General features: G+C 37.8%; 1 protein-coding gene across 2 annotated transcripts in view; it reads right to left on the minus strand.

Annotated features, from left to right (window-relative positions):
* LOC126337036 (rRNA-processing protein UTP23 homolog) overlaps positions 1–18,736 on the minus strand; it is a 61,445-nt gene that overhangs the window by 14,167 nt on the left and 28,542 nt on the right. For both annotated transcript variants that reach the window (XM_050001339.1, XM_050001338.1), the window contains exon 3: positions 9,651–9,777. In XM_050001339.1, coding sequence (XP_049857296.1) covers positions 9,651–9,777 — 127 coding nt within the window. The remainder of the gene's footprint in view (positions 1–9,650; positions 9,778–18,736) is intronic.

The raw sequence follows: 18,736 nt of genomic DNA on the forward strand, positions 1-18,736 counted from the left end.
ATCCAGATGAAACTGCGTGTAAGTAGCAGAACTTATAAATTACTGTTTGATGGAAAGATCCTTTCAGAGTGCAAAAGAAACCACATTATGCATGTTTTCAAATACAGGCTCAGTCTCACATCCCGATGCTTGCATGGCAAATATGCTGGGGCAAAAGATCTTTTTTTTTTTTTTTTTGAGAATATCTGGTTCATAAAAACTAGAGTAGATCAATTGTAGAAACTCTCACAATTGCCTTCCACCAAACTATGCAAAGCACTTGAACCATGACATTTTGCTGTATCCATTAACTCAGAAGCATTCATCTCGTTGACGATTGATCTACTCTAGGTTTCATGAACCAGGTATCCTCAAAACAGATGTTTTGCCCCAGCATATATACCATGCAACTATCAGGAGCTGTGAATGTGAATGTACAGGGTGTTTCGAAACTCTGTAGGACTTATTAGAGTCGACTTACAATTGTAAATAATACATCAAATGAAAGAGCAACTCACAGTTTCTGTTAAAAGTGTTCAGTGTGAGCACCACTCATCACACAGTACACATTGAGCCTACAGGCGAGTTCTTCCCGAACCTTGATCAGTGTTGTCTATAGTAATTGTTGTACCAACTGCTTCAATACTGTTTCTTAAGTCAAGTAGGTCAGCTGGTAGTGGAGGTACATACACATGATCATTTGTGAGCCCCCAAAGGTAAAATTGCATGGCATCAGATCAGGTGAACATGGAGGCCATTCAAAACCAGCTCTGTCATGTGGTCCCCCAGATAAAAGCCAATGATTATTGGTTACATTGTTTCATTGATCAATCTCACAATAATAATTATGTGTAGAATGTGTCAAGTGCATAAGATTTTTTTTTTTTTTTGAGCTTAAGATTCTTATTACCTACCCCATTCCCTTACACCCTTTTCAAGAATTCATCTACAGTGTAGAAGGAGATGTCACGGAGATAGGATTTCAATTTATTTTTAAAACTATTACTGCAGTTTGTCAGACATTTTATTTCATCTAGTAACTTATCAGAAAGTTTTAAGCAGCATATTTTACCCCTTTCTACACCAAAGCTAGGTTAAGTAGAGGATAATTTAAGTATTTCTTTCTTCAGGTATTATAATAATGAAAGTCACTATTGTTTTTAAACTGGTCCATGTTATTGAGAACAAATTTCATCACTGATTAAATGTACTGTGAGGCAGTTGTAAGAATTCCTAACCTTTTAAACAGATACCTACAAGATGGGCAACTATGAGCCCTACAAGTTATTCTAACCACTTTCTTTTGAGCAATGAATATGTTTTGCCGAAGTGTTGAGTTATCCCAAAATATTATTCCATACGACATCAGCCCCCCCCCCCCGTGAACAATGGACCATTGGTGGGGAAGCTTGCATGCCTCAGCGATACAGATGGCCGTACCGCAGGTGCAACCACAACGGAGGGGTATCTGTTGAGAGGCCAGACAAACGTGTGGTTCCTGGAGAGAGGCAGCAGCCTTTTCAGTAGCTATAGGGGCAACAGTCTGGATGATTGATTGATCTGGCCTTGTAACACTAACCAAAATGGCCTTGCTGTGCTGGTACTGTGAACACCTGAAAGCTAGGGGAAACTACAGCCATAATTTTCCCCGAGGGCATGCAACTTTACTGTATGGTTAAATGATAATGGCATCCTCCTGGGTAAAATATTCCGGAGGTAAAATAGTCCCCCATTCGGATCTCCGGGCGGGGACTACTCAAGAGGACGTTGTTATCAGGAGAAAGAAAACTGGTGTTCTACGGATCGGAGCGTGGAATGTCAGATCCCTTAATGGGGCAGGTAGGTTAGAAAATTTAAAAAGGGAAATGGATAGGTTGAAGATAGATATAGTGGGAATTAGTGTAGTTTGGTGGCAGGAAGAACAAGATTTTTGGTCAGGTGAATACAGGGCTATAAATATAAAATCAAATAGGGGTGATGCAGGAGTAGGTTTAATAATGAATAGGAAAATAGGAATGCGGGTAAGCTACTACAAACAGCATAGTGAACGCATTATTGAGGCCAAGATAGACACGAAGCCCATGCCTACTACAGAAGTACAAGTTTATATGCCAACAAGCTCTGCAGATGATGATAAAATTGATGAAATGTATGTTGAGATAAAAGAAATTATTCAGGTAGTGAAGGGAGACGAAAATTTTATAGTCTTGGGTGACTGCAATTCAAGAGTAGGAAAAGGGAGAGAAGGAAACATAGTAGTGAATATGGATTGGGGGTGAGAAATGAAAGAACAAGCCGTCTGGTAGAATTTTGCACAGAGCATAACTTAATCATAGCTAACACTTGGTTCAAGAATCATAAAAGAAGGTTGTATACATGGAAGAATCCTGGAGATACTAAAAGGTATCAGATAGATTATATAATGGTAAGACAGAGATTTAGGAATCAGGTTTTAAATTGTAGGACATTTCCAGGGGCAGATGTGGACTCTGACCACAATCTATTGGTTATGACCTGTAGATTAAAACTGAAGAAACTGCAAAAAGGTGGGAATTTAAGGACATGGGATCTGGATAAGCTCAAAGAACCAGAGGTTGTACCGAGTTTCAAGGAAAGCATAAGGGAACAATTGACAGGAATGGGGGAAAGAAACACAGTAGAAGAAGAATGGGTAGCTCTGAGGGATGAAGTAGTGAAGGCAGCAGAGGATCAAGTAGGTAAAAAGACGAGGGCTAGTAGAAATCCTTGAGTAACAGAAGAAATATTGAATTTAATTGATGAAAGGAGAAAATATAAAAAAACAATAAATGAAGCAGGCAAAGAGGAATACAAACGTCTCAAAAATGAGATCAAAAGGAAGTGCAAAATGGCTAAGCAGGGAAGGATGTAGAGGCTTATCTCACTAGAGGTAAGATAGATACTGCCTATAGGAAAATTAAAGATACCTTTGGAGAAAAGGGAGCCACTTGTATGAATATCAAGAGTTCAGTTCTAAGCAAATAAGGGAGAGCAGAAAGGTGGAAGGAGTATATAGAGGGTCTACACAAGGTTTATCTACATCTACATCTACATCCATACTCCGCAAGCCACCTGATGGTGTGTGGCGGAGGGTACCGTGAGTATCTCTATCGGTTCTCCCTTCTATTTCAGTCTCGTATTGTTCAAGGAAAGAAGGATTGTCGGTCTGCTTCTGTGTGGGCTCTAATCTCTCTGATTTTATCATCACGGTCTCTTCACGAGATATACGTAGGAGGGAGCAATATACTGCTTGACTCTTCAGTGAAGGTATGTTCTCGAAACTTCAACAAAAGCCCTTACCGAGCTACTGAGCGTCTCTCCTGCTGAGTCTTCCACTGGAGTTTATCTGTCATCTCCGTAACGCTCTCGCGGTTACTAAATGATCCTGTAACGAAGCGCGCTGCTCTCTGTTGGATCTTCTCTATCTCTTCCATCAACCCTATCTGGTACGGAACCCACACTGTTGAGCAGTATTCAAGCAGTGGGCGAACAAGCGTACTGTAACCTACTTACTTTGTTTTCGGATTGCATTTCCTTAGGATTCTTCCAATGAATCTCAGTCTGGCATCTGCTTTACCGACAATCAACTTTATATGATCATTCCATTTTAAATCACTCCTAATGCGTACTCCCAGATAATTTATGGAATTGACTGCTCCCAGTTACTGACCTGCTATTTTGTAGCTTTGTATTCCCAGCACATTACACTTGTCTACATTGAGATTCAATTGCCATTCCCTGCACCATGCGTCAATTCGCTGCAGATCCTCCTGCATTTCAGTACAATTTTCCATTGTTACAACCTCTCGATACACCGCAGCATCATCTGCAAAAAGCCTCAGTGAACTTCCGATGTCATCCACAAGATCATTTATGTATATTGTGAATAGCAACGGTCCTATGACACTCCCCTGTGGCACACCTGAAATCACTCTTACTTCGGACGACTTCTCTCCATTGAGAATGACATGCTGCGTTCACACAATTTGTCTGAAAGTCCATATGCTCTTACTTTGTTCATTAAACGACTGTGGGGAACTGTATCGAATGCCTTGTGGAAGTCAAGAAACATGGCATCTCCTGGTAAACCCGTGTCTATGGCCCTCTGAGTCTCGTGGACGAATAGTGCGAGCTGGGTTTCACACGACTGTCTTTTTTGAAACCCATGCTGATTCCTACAGAGTAGATTTCTAGTCTCCAGAAAAGTCATTATACTCGAACATGTACTTGAGGACAATATTATGGAAATGGAAGAGAATTTAGATGGAGATGAAATGGGAGATACGATACTGCGTGAAGAGTTTGACAGAGCACTGAAGGACCTGAGTCAAAACAAGGCCCCGGGAGTAGGCAACATTCCAACTACTGAGGGCATTGGGAGAGTCAGATCTGACAAAACTCTACCATCTGGTGAGCAAGATGTATGAGACAGACGAAACACCCTCAGACTTCAAGAAGAATATAATAATTCCAATCCCAAAGAAAGCAGGTGTTGACAAATGTGAAAATTACTGAACTATCAGTTTAATAAGTCAGAGCTGCAAAATACTAACATGAATTCTTGACTGACGAATGTAAAAACTGGTCGAAGCCGACCTCGGGGAATATCAGTTTGGATTCCGTAGAAATGTTGGAACATGTGAGGCAATACTGACCCTACGACTTATCTTAGAAGCTAGATTAAGGAAAGGCAAACCTACGTTTCTAGCATTTATAGACTTAGAGAAAGCTTTTGACAATGTGGACTGGAATACTCTCTTTCAAATTCAAAAGGTGGCAGGGGTAAAATACAGGGAGAGAAAGGCTATTTACAATTTGTACAGAAACAAGATGGCAGTTATAAAAGTCAAGAGGCACGAAAGGGGAGCAGTGATTGGGAAGGGAGTGAGACAGGGTTGTAGCCTCTCCCTGATGTTATTCAATCTGTATATTGAGCAAGCAGTAAAGGAAACAAAAGCAAAATTCGGAGTGGGTATTATAATCCATGGAAAAGAAATAAAAATTTTGAGGTTCGCTGATGACATTTTAGTTCTGTTAGAGACAGCAAAGGACTTGGAAGAGCAGTTGAATGGAATGGACAGTGTCTTGAAAGGAGGATATAAGATGAACATCAACAAAAGCAAAATGAGGATAATGGAATATAGTCGAATTAAGTCGGGTGATGCTGAGGGAATTAGATTAGGAAATGAGATGCTTAAAGTAGTAAAGGAGTGTTGCTATTTGGGGAGCAAAATAACTGATGATGGTTGAAGTAGAGAGGATATAAAATGCAGACTGGCAATGGCAAGGAAAGCGTTTCTGAAGAAGAGAAATTTTGTTAACATCGAGTATTGATTTAAGTGTCAGGAAGTCGTTTCTGATAGTATTTGTATGGAGTGTAGCCATGTATGGAAGTGAAACATGGACGATAAATAGTTTGGACAAGAAGAGCATAGAAGTTTTCAAAATGTGGTGCTACAGAAAAATGCTAAGGTTAGATGGGTAGATCACATAACTAATGAGGAGGTATTGAATAGAATTGGGGAGAAGAGGAGTTTGTGGCACAACTTGACAAGAAGAAGGGACCAGTTGGTAGGACATGTTCTGAGGCATCAAGGGATCACAAATTTAGTATTGGAGGGCAGTGTGGAGGATAAAAATTATAGAGGGAGGCCAAGACATGAATACACTAACAGATTTAGAAGGATGTAGGTTGAAGTAAGTACTGGGAGATGATGAAGCTTGCACAGGATAGAGCAGCATGGAGAGCTGCATCAAAGCAGTCTCAGGACTGAAGACCACAACAACAACATCATGACATCAGATAGTTAAAGTATGCAAAGTATGTTAGCTTGCTAATTTCAATACTTTCAAAATTAGCAATTATTCTGATTGCAAAAGTTGTTGAAACTAGTCGCTTTAGGAGATCCAAAATATGAATTTCCCAATTGAGATTCTCATCTATGTGTACAGCCAAAAACTTAGTATGGTCTCCCTGGTTACTGACTTCTGTTCATGTGTTATATTTATTGAAGGAACTGTACTTCTTGCAGTAGAAATTTGGATGTACTGCATTTTTTCATAGTTCAGAGCAAGCCCATTCACAGGAAACCAATCGATAACTTTTCCAAAGACATTATTAATATCATTTTCTATTGGAGTTTATTTTACTGGATTAATAATGATGCCTATATCATCAGCAGTGTCAATTTAGCTTCTTGTTTCAGATAAGAAGGTTGGTCATTTGCATATATCAAGAACGGAAGGGGACCCTTGATTGAACCCTATGGAACACCTAATGTAATTTCACTTCAGTTAGATGAAGTGCTTAAATCACTTAAACCATATAAAGAAACTTTTTCCTTCCTGTTCTATAGATGACTTAAACCATTCATATGCTTAGATTAGACTAGATTTTTGTTCCATAGATCTGTGTTGAGGAGATCCTTGTGGATGTGGAACATGTCAATTTTTTATTTTTATTTTTTCTTATTTTGTTATTTTTTTAAAGCTGAAATAACAATACTAATAGTATGAATATATACAATACATCATTTGTTTCTATTAAAAAATTCATCAATGGAGTAGGAGGAGTTGGCCACTAGTAAGTCTTTCAGGCTCCTTTTAAACTGATCTTTATTTGTAACTAAATTTTTTATGTTTGCTGGCAAATTATTGAAGATGAAAGTTCCTGAGTAGTGGAACCCTTTTTGAACTAAAGTAAGTGCTTTTAAGTCCTTGTGCAGATCATTTTTGTTCCTGGTATTGTATGTATGAACTGAGCTGTTTGTTGGAAAAAGCGATATATTATTTAGGACAAATTTCATTAAGGAGTAAATATACTGAGAGGCAGTAGTAAGTATACCCAGTTCTTTGAAGAGGTTTCTACAGGATGTCCGTGAATTTATTACACAAGTAATACGTATTACACGCTTTTGGACTCTGGAAACTTTCGTTTCACTTGAAGAGTTACCCCAAAATATTATACCATATGACATTATGGAATGAAAGTAGGCAAAGTATGTAAGCTTTTTCATTTTTATGTCGCCTATGTCTGCTAACATACGAATTGCAAATACAGATTTGTTAATGCGTTTCTGCAGTTCTGTGGTGTGCTCCTCTCAACTGAATTTATTATTAAGTTGTAATCCCAGGAATTTAAGACTGTCAACCTCTTCTATCTGCTCTTCTTCATACTTTATGCATATGCTGGGTGGAAACCTCTTACAGGTTCTGAATTGCTTATAGTGAGTCTTTTCGAAGTTTAATGTCGGTGAGTTGGCTTTAAACCATTTATTAATATCCATGAAAATATCATTAGCAGATCTTTCTAGAACTACACTCGAGATACTATTTATTGCAATAATTGTGTCATCTGCAAACAAAATGAACTCTGAACTGATGAGAAATCATTAATGTACACAAGAAAAAGCAATGGCCCTAAGATGGATCCTTGTGGGACACCACATGTAATTTCTTCTCATTCTAATGATGATGACTTAATTCACTAGTCCCCTGCATTGACACCCTTCGTTTCCTGTTAGCGAGGTATGACTTGAACCATTTTGCAGCACTGCCCGTGACACCATAGATTTCTAATTTATTTAAAAGGATGTTGTGATTCACACAATCGAGTGCCTTTGACAAATCACAGAAAATACCTGCTGCTTATAACTTGTTATTTAATGAGTTACGTATTTCACTATACGTGCAAATAGCCTTCTCGATATCAGAACTCTTCAGAAATTCAAACTGTGTAGAACCCTTCAGAAATCCAAACTGTGTTTTTGATAATATGTTATTTGTGGTCAGATGGTTGAGAAGCTGCCTGTACATTAATTTTTCTAAAATTTTTGAGAATGCTGGAAAAAGTGAAATCTGTCTGTAGTTTGATGGTATCTCTTTATCCCCTTTCTTGGATAGAGGCTTAACATCTACATGTTTTAGCCAGTCAGGAAATATCCCAGTTATAATTGACTGGTTACACAAGTAACTTAGAATTGTACTAAACTCACAAGAACATGCCTTAATTAACTTTGTTGATATTTCATCGTAACCGCTAGAATACTTTGTTTTTAAAGATTTTATTATGGAAGTTATTTGGTGAAGTGACATATTCATGTACCTGAAGCTATTTGTAAAGGCTAGTTTCAGATATTCAAGGGCATTATTTACTGATCCTGACAGTCCCATTCTATCAGTAACGGATATAAAGTATTTGTTAAATAGATTTGCCACACTATGCCCATCAGTTACTAATGTGTCATCTACCCTTAGTGCTATTTGCTCCTGTTCCTTTCTGGTTCTACCAGTCTCCTCTTTCACTGTATCCCATATTGTTTTTATTTTGTTCCCTGACATTGCTATCTTCTTCTCATAGTGTATTTGTTTAGATGTCTCAAATACGTTTTTTAACATTTTACAGTATTTTATTCCTTGTGTAATCCATGGTTTTGTTATAGACTTCTGTTTAATTTGAGTAACTTTTAGAGGAAAACAGTTTTCAAACATGGTACTGACATTGTTCATGAATGCGTTATATTTTTCATTCATGTCAATAGCATTATAAACATCTTTCCAGTTCATATCTTTGATCAGTTTTCTAAAACACTCAATTGCTGTTCCATTTATACCATAGAACTGTAATTTTTGTAACATAATGTCATGGTTCACACAATCAAATGCCTGGGATAAGTCACAGAAAATTTCTATTGGTGACATTTTACTATTTAAAGACTCTACTATGTTGGCGGTGAAACTGTATATTGCTGTCTCTGGGGAACAGCATTTTTGAAATCCAGACTGTGATTTACTAAGCATCCCATTACTGTTGAGATGGCTATCACTCTTGAGTACATTACTTTCTTGACGATTTTTGAAAATGCTATAAGCAAGGATACTGGCCGGTAATTATTGACATCTGTGGCGTCCCCTTTTTTGTAGGGAGGCTCACAATGGCATATTTTAACCTGTCTGGGAAAATACAACATCATTTAACCTACTGCGTACCAAGTTATTCTAGTGCACTGACACACCATCTTGCTAACAAATAAAGATGTGTGGCTCCCAGAAGAGCACATTATGCGAGTTCACATTTCCACTTAGATGAAGTGTCAATTCATCACTGAAGATGAAATGATCCAGAAAATCTTCACCATCACGCAGTAACATTTCATTTGCAAAGTTGGCATGTATCGACTCCACATGTGCCTTACGGTGGGTGGTGCTGATATTGAACATACCCTGTATATTCGAAGACATGCATAATGTGGTTTCTTCTGCACTCTGAAAGGGCCTTTCCGTCAAACAGTAATTTATAAGCAAACAAAATCTGACAGCACAACCGATGAACACAATGCCATAATTATATAAGAATGATTGAACAATAGCATGTAGTGAGCAAAACAAGAAAATTATAGTGATTCTCACAGCTTTCATTATCTAGTAGAAAAGTGTAAATTGAGATACATAAAAATAAATAATTACAAGCACCAAATTTTATATGCTGTGAAAATGTTTTAAGTCTCTCTCTTTTAACTTCAGAATTTTCAAATTCTATGTAATGAAAACCATACAGAGCTACATAACAATAATAAACGCAACCTCTTGGGATGTTTAATTTAAGCCTCCATTTATACAATTGGAAATCATAATTTAATTTTTTTTTTTTTTACCTTGATGGATTTGTGTCTCCCAACATTGATGCCAGGCATGCTGCTCCAGACACAGGTTTAATCTGATGAGTACATTTATGAACTGGGAATTGCTTTACAATTATCATCGCACCATATAGATTTGGCCCTGAAAAGAAAGTTTGCTTAATTTAATACACTTCGTATTGATGAAAACACTGAGGAATGTCTGCTGTGGTTACTAACATTATACAGCAGACTTTTTCAGAAAATGACACTGAACATAATGGCAACCAAATCTTTGGATAGAAATTTTTAAAAGTGGGAGCTGGACATATTAATTAATATATTTAATGCCTCATTGCTCATAAGAAATAACCTAGAGCATATTGTTGAAAGTGTTGAAGAGTTGGTAAAACACAAAGATTGCTGCAGGGTCTTTAAGGTTGGCAACAGGATAAAAATCAGAATGTAAAGTTATCTGGAAGTGTGATATGTCTGTGGACCTAAAACATAGAACTACTGGGGATGGAACTGAGGCATAATAAAAATTAAAAAATAACTGGAACAATAGAAAAAGTAGAACTGCAGCAATCGGACAGCCAGACAAAACACTATATAATGAAGACAGATAAAAACATAAAGCCACATGTGCTGTGTTGTGAAAGTTCCAAGGCTATGTACAAAAAACTTAAAGCGGTATACAAAAGAAACACTTGTCAAAGAATTCAGCAGTTGCTTCAAAAATTATAGTATCAAGTACAATAAAATTAGAGACATAGCAAGTAATACAAATGCACTGCACAATATAGCATTTGAACAGAATCATCTCTGGTCAGAAAAGATGTCAGATACTATACTGATATCAACACTCATATCCAAAATATTGTGTATTTTGCCAGATGAATTCAAACAGTTTTCTTCACATCTATATCTACATAATTACTCTCACAAATCACAATTAAGTGCCTGGCAGAAGGATCTTTAAACTGCCTTCAGACTAACTATCTACTATTCCATTCTCTAATAGCATGTGGGGAAAAATGAACACTAAAACCTTCCTGTACAAGCTTGGATTTCTATTATTTGATTGCAATAATCAGTTCTCCTTATGAAGTTTGGTGGCAATAGAATATTTTCACATTCAGAGGGGAAAGCTGGCGACTGAAATTTTTTGTAAAGACCTCACCACAATGAAAGACTCTTTGTTTTAATAATTGCCACCCCAGTTCACTTATCATATCCATCTCCCCTCCTTTACAAAAGGTGTTGCCCTTCTCTGGGCTTTTTTGATGCCCTCCATTAAGCTTATCTGGTAAGGATCCCATACTACACAACAATACACGCAGTCATAATTCCCAGGTACTTAGTTGAATTGACAGCCTTTAAATGTGGGTGATTTACTATGTAACTGAAGCTTAATGCCTTTCTTTCCCTACTCATGCTGATGGGGTTATACTTTTCCTTATTCAGAGATAATTATGATTTTTCATAACATACAGATTTTGTGTCTAAGTCATTTTATAGTTGGTTTTGACCTTCTGTTGACTTTACTAGGTGATAAAGAACAGCATCACTTGAAAACAATCTAACAAGGGGACCACTCGGCAATTGGATTTTTATAATTTTTTGTATTTACGGTATGTGACACTGAGAACTGAAATATACCTCTCCCAAAGCAGTTCGATGCAACTCTCAAAAATATTCGAGAAAACTGACTTTGAAGTTTCCTGACCATTCTTAATATTCTAAACTAATGTGATGGTCTTTTGACAAACAGTGTGGCTATGTGGTAGAGTGCTTGCCAGATGCATAGGGGTCTAGAATCAAATCCTGGTGGAGTGAAATTTTTAAACAAAGGTAAAGAATAAAATATAAAAAAAATTTTAAAAAAATAATTAGCAGACAATCATAAATAAGAAGTGCATAAGTTAATCAGCATACGTTTGTTGAATTTTATATTTAAATGAATAGGTATTCAAACTGAATGAAAAATAAAAAAAGAAGGAAAAAATTATAACCAAATTTGGACTCAATGTAATGGCTGACACTCTTGTGCACTTTATGTGTTTTAAGCTTCACAGAAATGCTCCTATAACATGCATCTTTGTTTAAAAATTTTGATTCCGTCTGGAATCGAACCCTGGCCCCACACACACCGTGCAACCACCCTACCACTGAGCTGCACAGCTTACTGAAAAAATGTACCTTATATTAGTATATTAAACACGGCTGGAGTACTTCAAAACCAATTTTCTCAAGAATTTCTGAGATTTGCATTGACCTGCTTTGGGAGAAGTATATTTGAGTTCTGAACTTCACCTATCGTAAATATAAAAAATTACAAAAATCCATTTACTGTGAGGTCCCCTTGCAAGAAGATTGCTCAAATTGTCTCCTGAAACATATATACAGATTAGAAACAGCAGAGGGCCTATAACAGTTCTGTAGAGTGCCAGATATCACTTCTGCTTTACTCAATTTTCTATCGATTGCTACATACACTATGTGATCAGAAGTATCCAGACACCTGGCTGAAAATGACTTGCAAGTTTGTGGTACCCTCCACCAGTAATGCTGGAATTCAATATGGTGTTGGGCTGCACTTAGCCTTGATGACAGCTTCCACTCTCGCAGGCATACTGTCAATCATGTGGTGGAAGGTTTCTTGGGGAATGGCAGCCCATTCTTCATGGAATACTGCACTTAGGAGAGGTGTCAATGTTGGTCAGTGAGGCCTAGCACGAAGTCGGCATTCCAAAACATCCCAAAAGTGTTCTATAGGATTCAGGTCAGAACTCTGTGCAGACCAGTCCATTATAGGGGTGTTGTTGTTGTGTAACCACTTCACCACAGGTTGTGCATAATGAACAGGTGTTCAATCATGTTGAAAGATGCAGTCACCATCCCCGAATTGCTCTTCAACAGTGGGAAGCAAGAAGGTTCTTAAAACATCAATGTAGGCCTGTGCTGTGATAGTGCCATGCAAAACAACAAGGGTTGCAAGCCCCCTCCATGAAAAACATAACCACACCATAACACCACCCCCTCCAAATTTCACTGTTGGCACTTCACACACTGGCAGCTGACGTTCACTGGGCATTAGCCATACCCATACCCTGCCATCGGATCGCCACATTGTGTGCTGTGATTCATCACTTCACACCATGTTACTCCACTGTTTACACTCCTTACACCAAGCGAGGTGTCCTGTGGCATTTATCAGCGTAATGCGTGGCTTATGAGCAGCAGCAGCTCGACCATAAAATCCAAGTTTTCTCGCCTCCCGCCTAACTGTCATAGAACTTCCAGTGGATCCTGATGCAGTTCGGAATTCCTGTGTGATGGTCTGGATAGATATCTGCCTATTACACATTACAAGCCTCTTCAACTGTCGTTGGTCTCTGTCAGTCATCAGACGAGGTTGGCCTGTACGCTTTTGTGCTGTACATGTCCCTTCACATTTCCACTTCAGTATCACATTGGAAACAGTGACCTAGGGATGCTTAGGAGTGTGGAAATCCCGCATACAGACGTATGATGCAAGTGACACCCAATTACCTGACGACGTTTGAAGTCCGTGAGTTCTGTGGAGCGACCCATTCTGCCCTCTCACAATGTCTAATGATTACTGAGGTCGCTGATATGGAGGGCCTGACAGTAGGTGGCAGCACAATGCACCTAATATGAAAAATGCATGTTTTTGGGGGTGTCCGGATAGTTTTGATCACACAGTGTACTGTGACCTATCTGACAGGAAATAACAAATCCAGTCACACAACTGCAATACTCTACAGGCTTGCAATTTCATTAGAAGTCTCTTGTGAGGAATGGTGTTAGAAGTCTTCTGGAAATCTAGAAATATAGGATCAATTTGAGACCCCTGTCATTAGCACTCATTACTCCAAGAGAATAAAGAGCTAGTTGTGTTTCACAAGGACAATATTTTCTGAATCCATGCTGACCATTACCTCAAGGTAATTCATGATGTTCAAACACAGTATAAGTTCCAAAATTCTACTGCAGATTAACATCAGTGATTTGGCGCTCTAATTCGGCAAGTTACTTGTATTTTCTTTCTTAATTTTGTTATGACCTGTGCTATTTTCTAGTCCTTTGTTACAGATCTTGCACTGAGGTGAGCAGTTGTATATGACTGGTAAGTATGGGGTTATTACTCGAGCATACTCTGAAAGGAACCTAACTGGTGTACTACCTGGACAAGAAGACCTGCCTTCTTTAAGTTATTTAAGCAGCTTTGCTACACCAAGGATATCTTCTCCTAAGTTACTCATGTTGGCAGCTGTTTCTGATGCAAACACTGTAATATTTACTTCACTCTCTTTGGTGAATGAATTTAGGAAAACTGTGTTTAATAATTCCACTTTAGTGGTGCCACCATCGGTAGAGATGCCAATGCAGTGAAGGACTGACTGTGATGCCACTGGTGCCCTTTACATATGATCAGAATCTTTTCGGATTTTCTGTCAGATTTCAAGACAGAGTTTAGTTGTGGGAACCATTAAGAGCGTTTCACATTGAAGTCCACACTAAGTTTTGAACTACAGTAAAAACTCACCAATCTCAGAAATTCTGTGTTCATTAAAATTTGGCATACTTTTTTATTACTTCTGCAACAGCGTTCTGACCTGTTTTGTGGACCATCTTTTAATAATTTATTTAGTATAAATCTCTCAGTTGTCACAGATACTACTACTTGATTATTTGTTGCTGAGAGGTCAAGTATGTTTTTGTAACCATTTAAATTTGAAGAGGGCTCCTGAGCTCATTGCTCAAAATAATTTTCAGAGAAAGTATCTACTACAATTTCTGACGATGTTTCATACTTCCAACCAGATCTAAACATGTATTTTGGTCAACATGTTGAGGGTAGATTGAAGTGACCACCAACTGTAATTGTATAAGTGGGGTGCCTATTTGAGATAATACATTTTCTTTGAACTGTGCAGCAACTGGATCATCTAAGTCAGGGGGCAGTAAAAGGAGCAAATTATTAATTTATCCCAGTTGTCAAGTATAACCTCTATCCAAACTAACTGACAGGAACTATCTACTTTTGCTACAAAATAAACTATTTTTAACAGTGGCAAATGTGTCGCCACCAAGTTTATTTAACCTATCTTTCCTCAACACTGTTAAGCCCTCTGTAAAAATTTTGACTGAACTTACGCCTGGCTTCAACCAGCTGTCGGCACCTACAAAAATTTGAGCTTCAGTGCTTTCTACTTGTTCTTGGGGCTGTGGTTCCTTCTCAAAACTATTATGACAATTTACAACAACAATACAGATTGTTGTTATGTCTACCCTTTCCCTGTATTCATCTTACAACCTTTGAGGCTGAAGACCTTTCTGTACTTTACTGAGACCCTCTAGTCTAAAAAAACTGCCCAGTACATTCCACATACACCACACTATCCATGTAGCTGACCTATTAAGTGGGACACACAACCCCACCACCTTATGGTACAAGTTGAGAAATCTGCAACCTACAGTGTCATGGAAACATCTAAGCCTCTGATCCAGACCCTCCATTCAGCTGTGTACCAAAGGTCCAGAGTTGGTTCTGTCAAAGATGATATAGATGGTAAGCTTTGCTTTCATATCAGAAGCAATACCAGCAGTCTTTACCACTTCAGATGGCAACCTGAAATCAAAGAGAATCTCTTCTGATCCAAAGTGATTCACATTGTTAATACCAACATGAGCCATCATCTGCAGCTGGCTACAGCCTGTGTTCTTCAGGGCATCCTGAACCACTCATTCCACATCTGGAATAACTCCTCCCAGTATGTACAGACAATGCACACTCCTTGGTAGCCATGTTTCTAAGAGGCCCCATTACACACCTGACATTGGAGCTCCTAGCTACCAGTAATCACATCCTCTGTGAATGTCCAGATATTGCAGGCCAAGAAGTCACTGGAAGAGTAAGCGATTACACCTGTTTCACGATCATTGTCAGCTGTAGATAGTGCCTGAAACCTGTCTGTCAGATAAACCAGAGAGGTCTTTTGATTGCTCCCCCAGAAAGTCTTTCACTGCCTGCTACACCTTAAAATTAGCTCCTACTTGACCACAGGTGAGAGGTCACCCTCGATGCTGGCAGTAAACGGGGCAGTCACAGTAGTAGACTGATTGGGGCACATGACTGTCATGCTGGACATACTCCAAATATCCACATCCAGCCCCCAATGTCTATTGGCAGCAGTCTCAAGTTGCATGACTGAAGCCAGATGTGAGTGAACGGTCACCAACTCAGTTCATGTCAGAATCCCGCAATATTAGTTCCTAACCATATTAAATACAGTGGAACTATATACTAGACAGTTATTGAAGTGTGAAAATGTGGGTACAAACACAATGATGCTGCTGCTGCAAATGGTAGTTACTATCCAACTAATGAGTTTTGCAACTGCAACTGACTTCTCATATGAAAACAAGTGTCTCTCGTGATACAAATGGTGGAAATACACACTATGCAGTTATTAAAATGAGACACTGTGGCTACTACTGTGCCCTGATGTGCTTGCTGAGCAGATGGGAGCTGGTGCCTAACTTCAGCATGGGATTCATTATTCAGTAATGAGAAGACTATGGAAAACTTAACTGCAAGGCTCATAATAGAAGAGGAATGACTCAAAAATTAACAGCCAAGAAGAGAGTATTGCCTTTCATGTTCGTTTAAAAATAAATAAAAGGAAGGATCTAATTTGTAACAACTGTAGTGGACATGGACATTTTGCAAGAGAATACAAGAAGCTTAAGAAGAAAGGACACTGTTCTGTGCGCAAGAAAAATAATAACAGAGAAGAAAGAATAAACTTTAAGAACTAAAACTGAGACCTTACACCCACTGTCCTCACTCCAAAAACACAAACCATAAAGAAGAAGAACGTTATTTTACAAACAATGGCAACACAAAAAATTGCATTTCTTTCTTCCTTTTTTTCCCTTCATTAGAAGACATCAAAGACAATCCAGTCATTGAAGAAAATAGGAAAGAACACATCACTCAAGGAAACTAGAAAGAAGCCACTGCTGCTGAGAAGAAGATAGAAGTCATCACTAACAAGAACAAGAAAGAAATCATCAATGAAGGAAAGAAGACAATTAACTCATTGCATATGAATACAACACAGAAAATATTCCAGAAGAAGCTAATGAGAAAGAAGGAATGGTCATGGGTGTAGATAGTTCATGTACAGGACACATGTGCAATGAACTGGACAAGTCAACAAATGTGTAAGACTATGATAGTATTATGAAAGTTGTCAAACAAGGAAGATCAATAAAAATTGTGGAACAGTAAGCTTTGTGGGTGAAAAATATATTCTCAAGGATGTTATGTATATTCCTGAACTGAATTCTGTTCAAATCTATAAAGATAAAATGCATATTTTAAGAGGAGAGAAGAAAACAAATGGTTTGTGAGAAGTGATCATTAATCCAGGAATACAGACACTACTTACAGAAGAAGAAAAACAAGAATGGCACAAGAAGCTAAGTCACCCAGGCATAAGTTGTACTTCAAAGACAAAGGGAACATGTGTTGGAATTCGTAATTGTTTATGCTCAGCAGAAAAATTGTATAAAGCTTGTGTGAGAGCTAAGATAAAGAGAAACTCATTTTATTTGACAGTATGAGCCACAAGACCTTTGAAATAATACATATTGACACCTGTGGAGATATATAGAGCCCCTAAAAATTCAATTATACCAACACTACATGACAGTATTAGACAATTTCAATAATTTTTGTGTAACCTATCTGTTAAGATTTAAGTCACACGCTGCAAGGGTGATAAGAAAATATATATTAGAAAGCAAAAATCAGTTTGTTATGTGAGTGTCAAAAAGAAGACATGACAAAAGTGATGAATACACCTGTTTATGCATTGGTGAGAAGGAAAGGGAATTATGCTAGACTATAGCATTTCTTATAGCCTTCAACACAATGGAAAAGCAGAGACTAAATCTGACAATAATGAACAAGGCATGAGCTATGATCTTTGGTAGCAAACTTAAGATGGAGCTGTTGGCAGAAGCAGTGCTCACAGCTACATATTTAATCAATAGGAGCCCAACTATCAATCGAAGTGCTACACCAGCAGAAAGTGGTTCGGGAGAAGACTAAGTCTTTCAAGACTTGCAACTTTTGGATCATGAGTTTTTGTCAAAAATCTAGATCACTTGAAGAAACTAGATGAAATAAGTAATCAATATATTTTTGTTGGTTATGTTCAAATTGGCTACAGACTGTTTGATACAAAAAGAAGTAATGCTGTTGTGTTAAAGAGATATTAATTTGAACTGAAAGTGACAATAGAAATGGTACAGAAAAAAATCTCATTACTGGTGTACCAAATGACACTAACAATGAAGCAAATGACATTCAAGTGGAGAAGAAAACAAAGGAGGAAGAAGAAACAATGAAGAAAGAAGGAACTATGATTTCAGGAATAAAACAAATTTGAAGAAACCTTTAAAATATGAAGAATGTATTAATGATCCAGATAAAGAAACATGGCACAAACAATAGAAGAAGAAAAGGGATCAGTTGAACAAAATGACACATATAAGTTGGTGAATCCCAATGAGGCAGTAGGGGAAGATATCTTTGCAAGGAAATTGACCATTGTAGTCAAATATGATGGTTGTTATAATACCAAGCTGATTACCTGAGGTTGTCAACAAAAGAAGGATACAGATTTCAAGCAATTATTCAGTCCAGTAGTGGATATCTGTCCACCAAGACAGTTATTTGCTCTGGCAGCAGAGAAAAGTTTCCATGGAAGAATGTTCGTTGTAAAAAGAGCCTTTCTCTATAGCAAACTGGATGAAGAGATTTTCATGAAGATACCTAAAAGAAACAAAGAAGTTGAAAAATTGTTTTGAAGAAAGAACTGTATTGACTTAAAGTCCATCCAGATGGAATAAAACTCTGGCAGGTTCTCTACAAACAGATGGACTTTATTCAGTTAAGTCAAATTAGTGGATATTTAAGGATATACCTGAAGAAATGTACATGGCTATATATATTCATGATGGAATCATAAAAAACTTGGAGAAAACTGGAAATAAACTAAAGAAACTTCAGAAGGATTCTG

Source organism: Schistocerca gregaria, chromosome 2 (assembly GCF_023897955.1).
Source record: "Schistocerca gregaria isolate iqSchGreg1 chromosome 2, iqSchGreg1.2, whole genome shotgun sequence".
Lineage (NCBI taxonomy): Eukaryota > Metazoa > Arthropoda > Insecta > Orthoptera > Acrididae > Schistocerca > Schistocerca gregaria.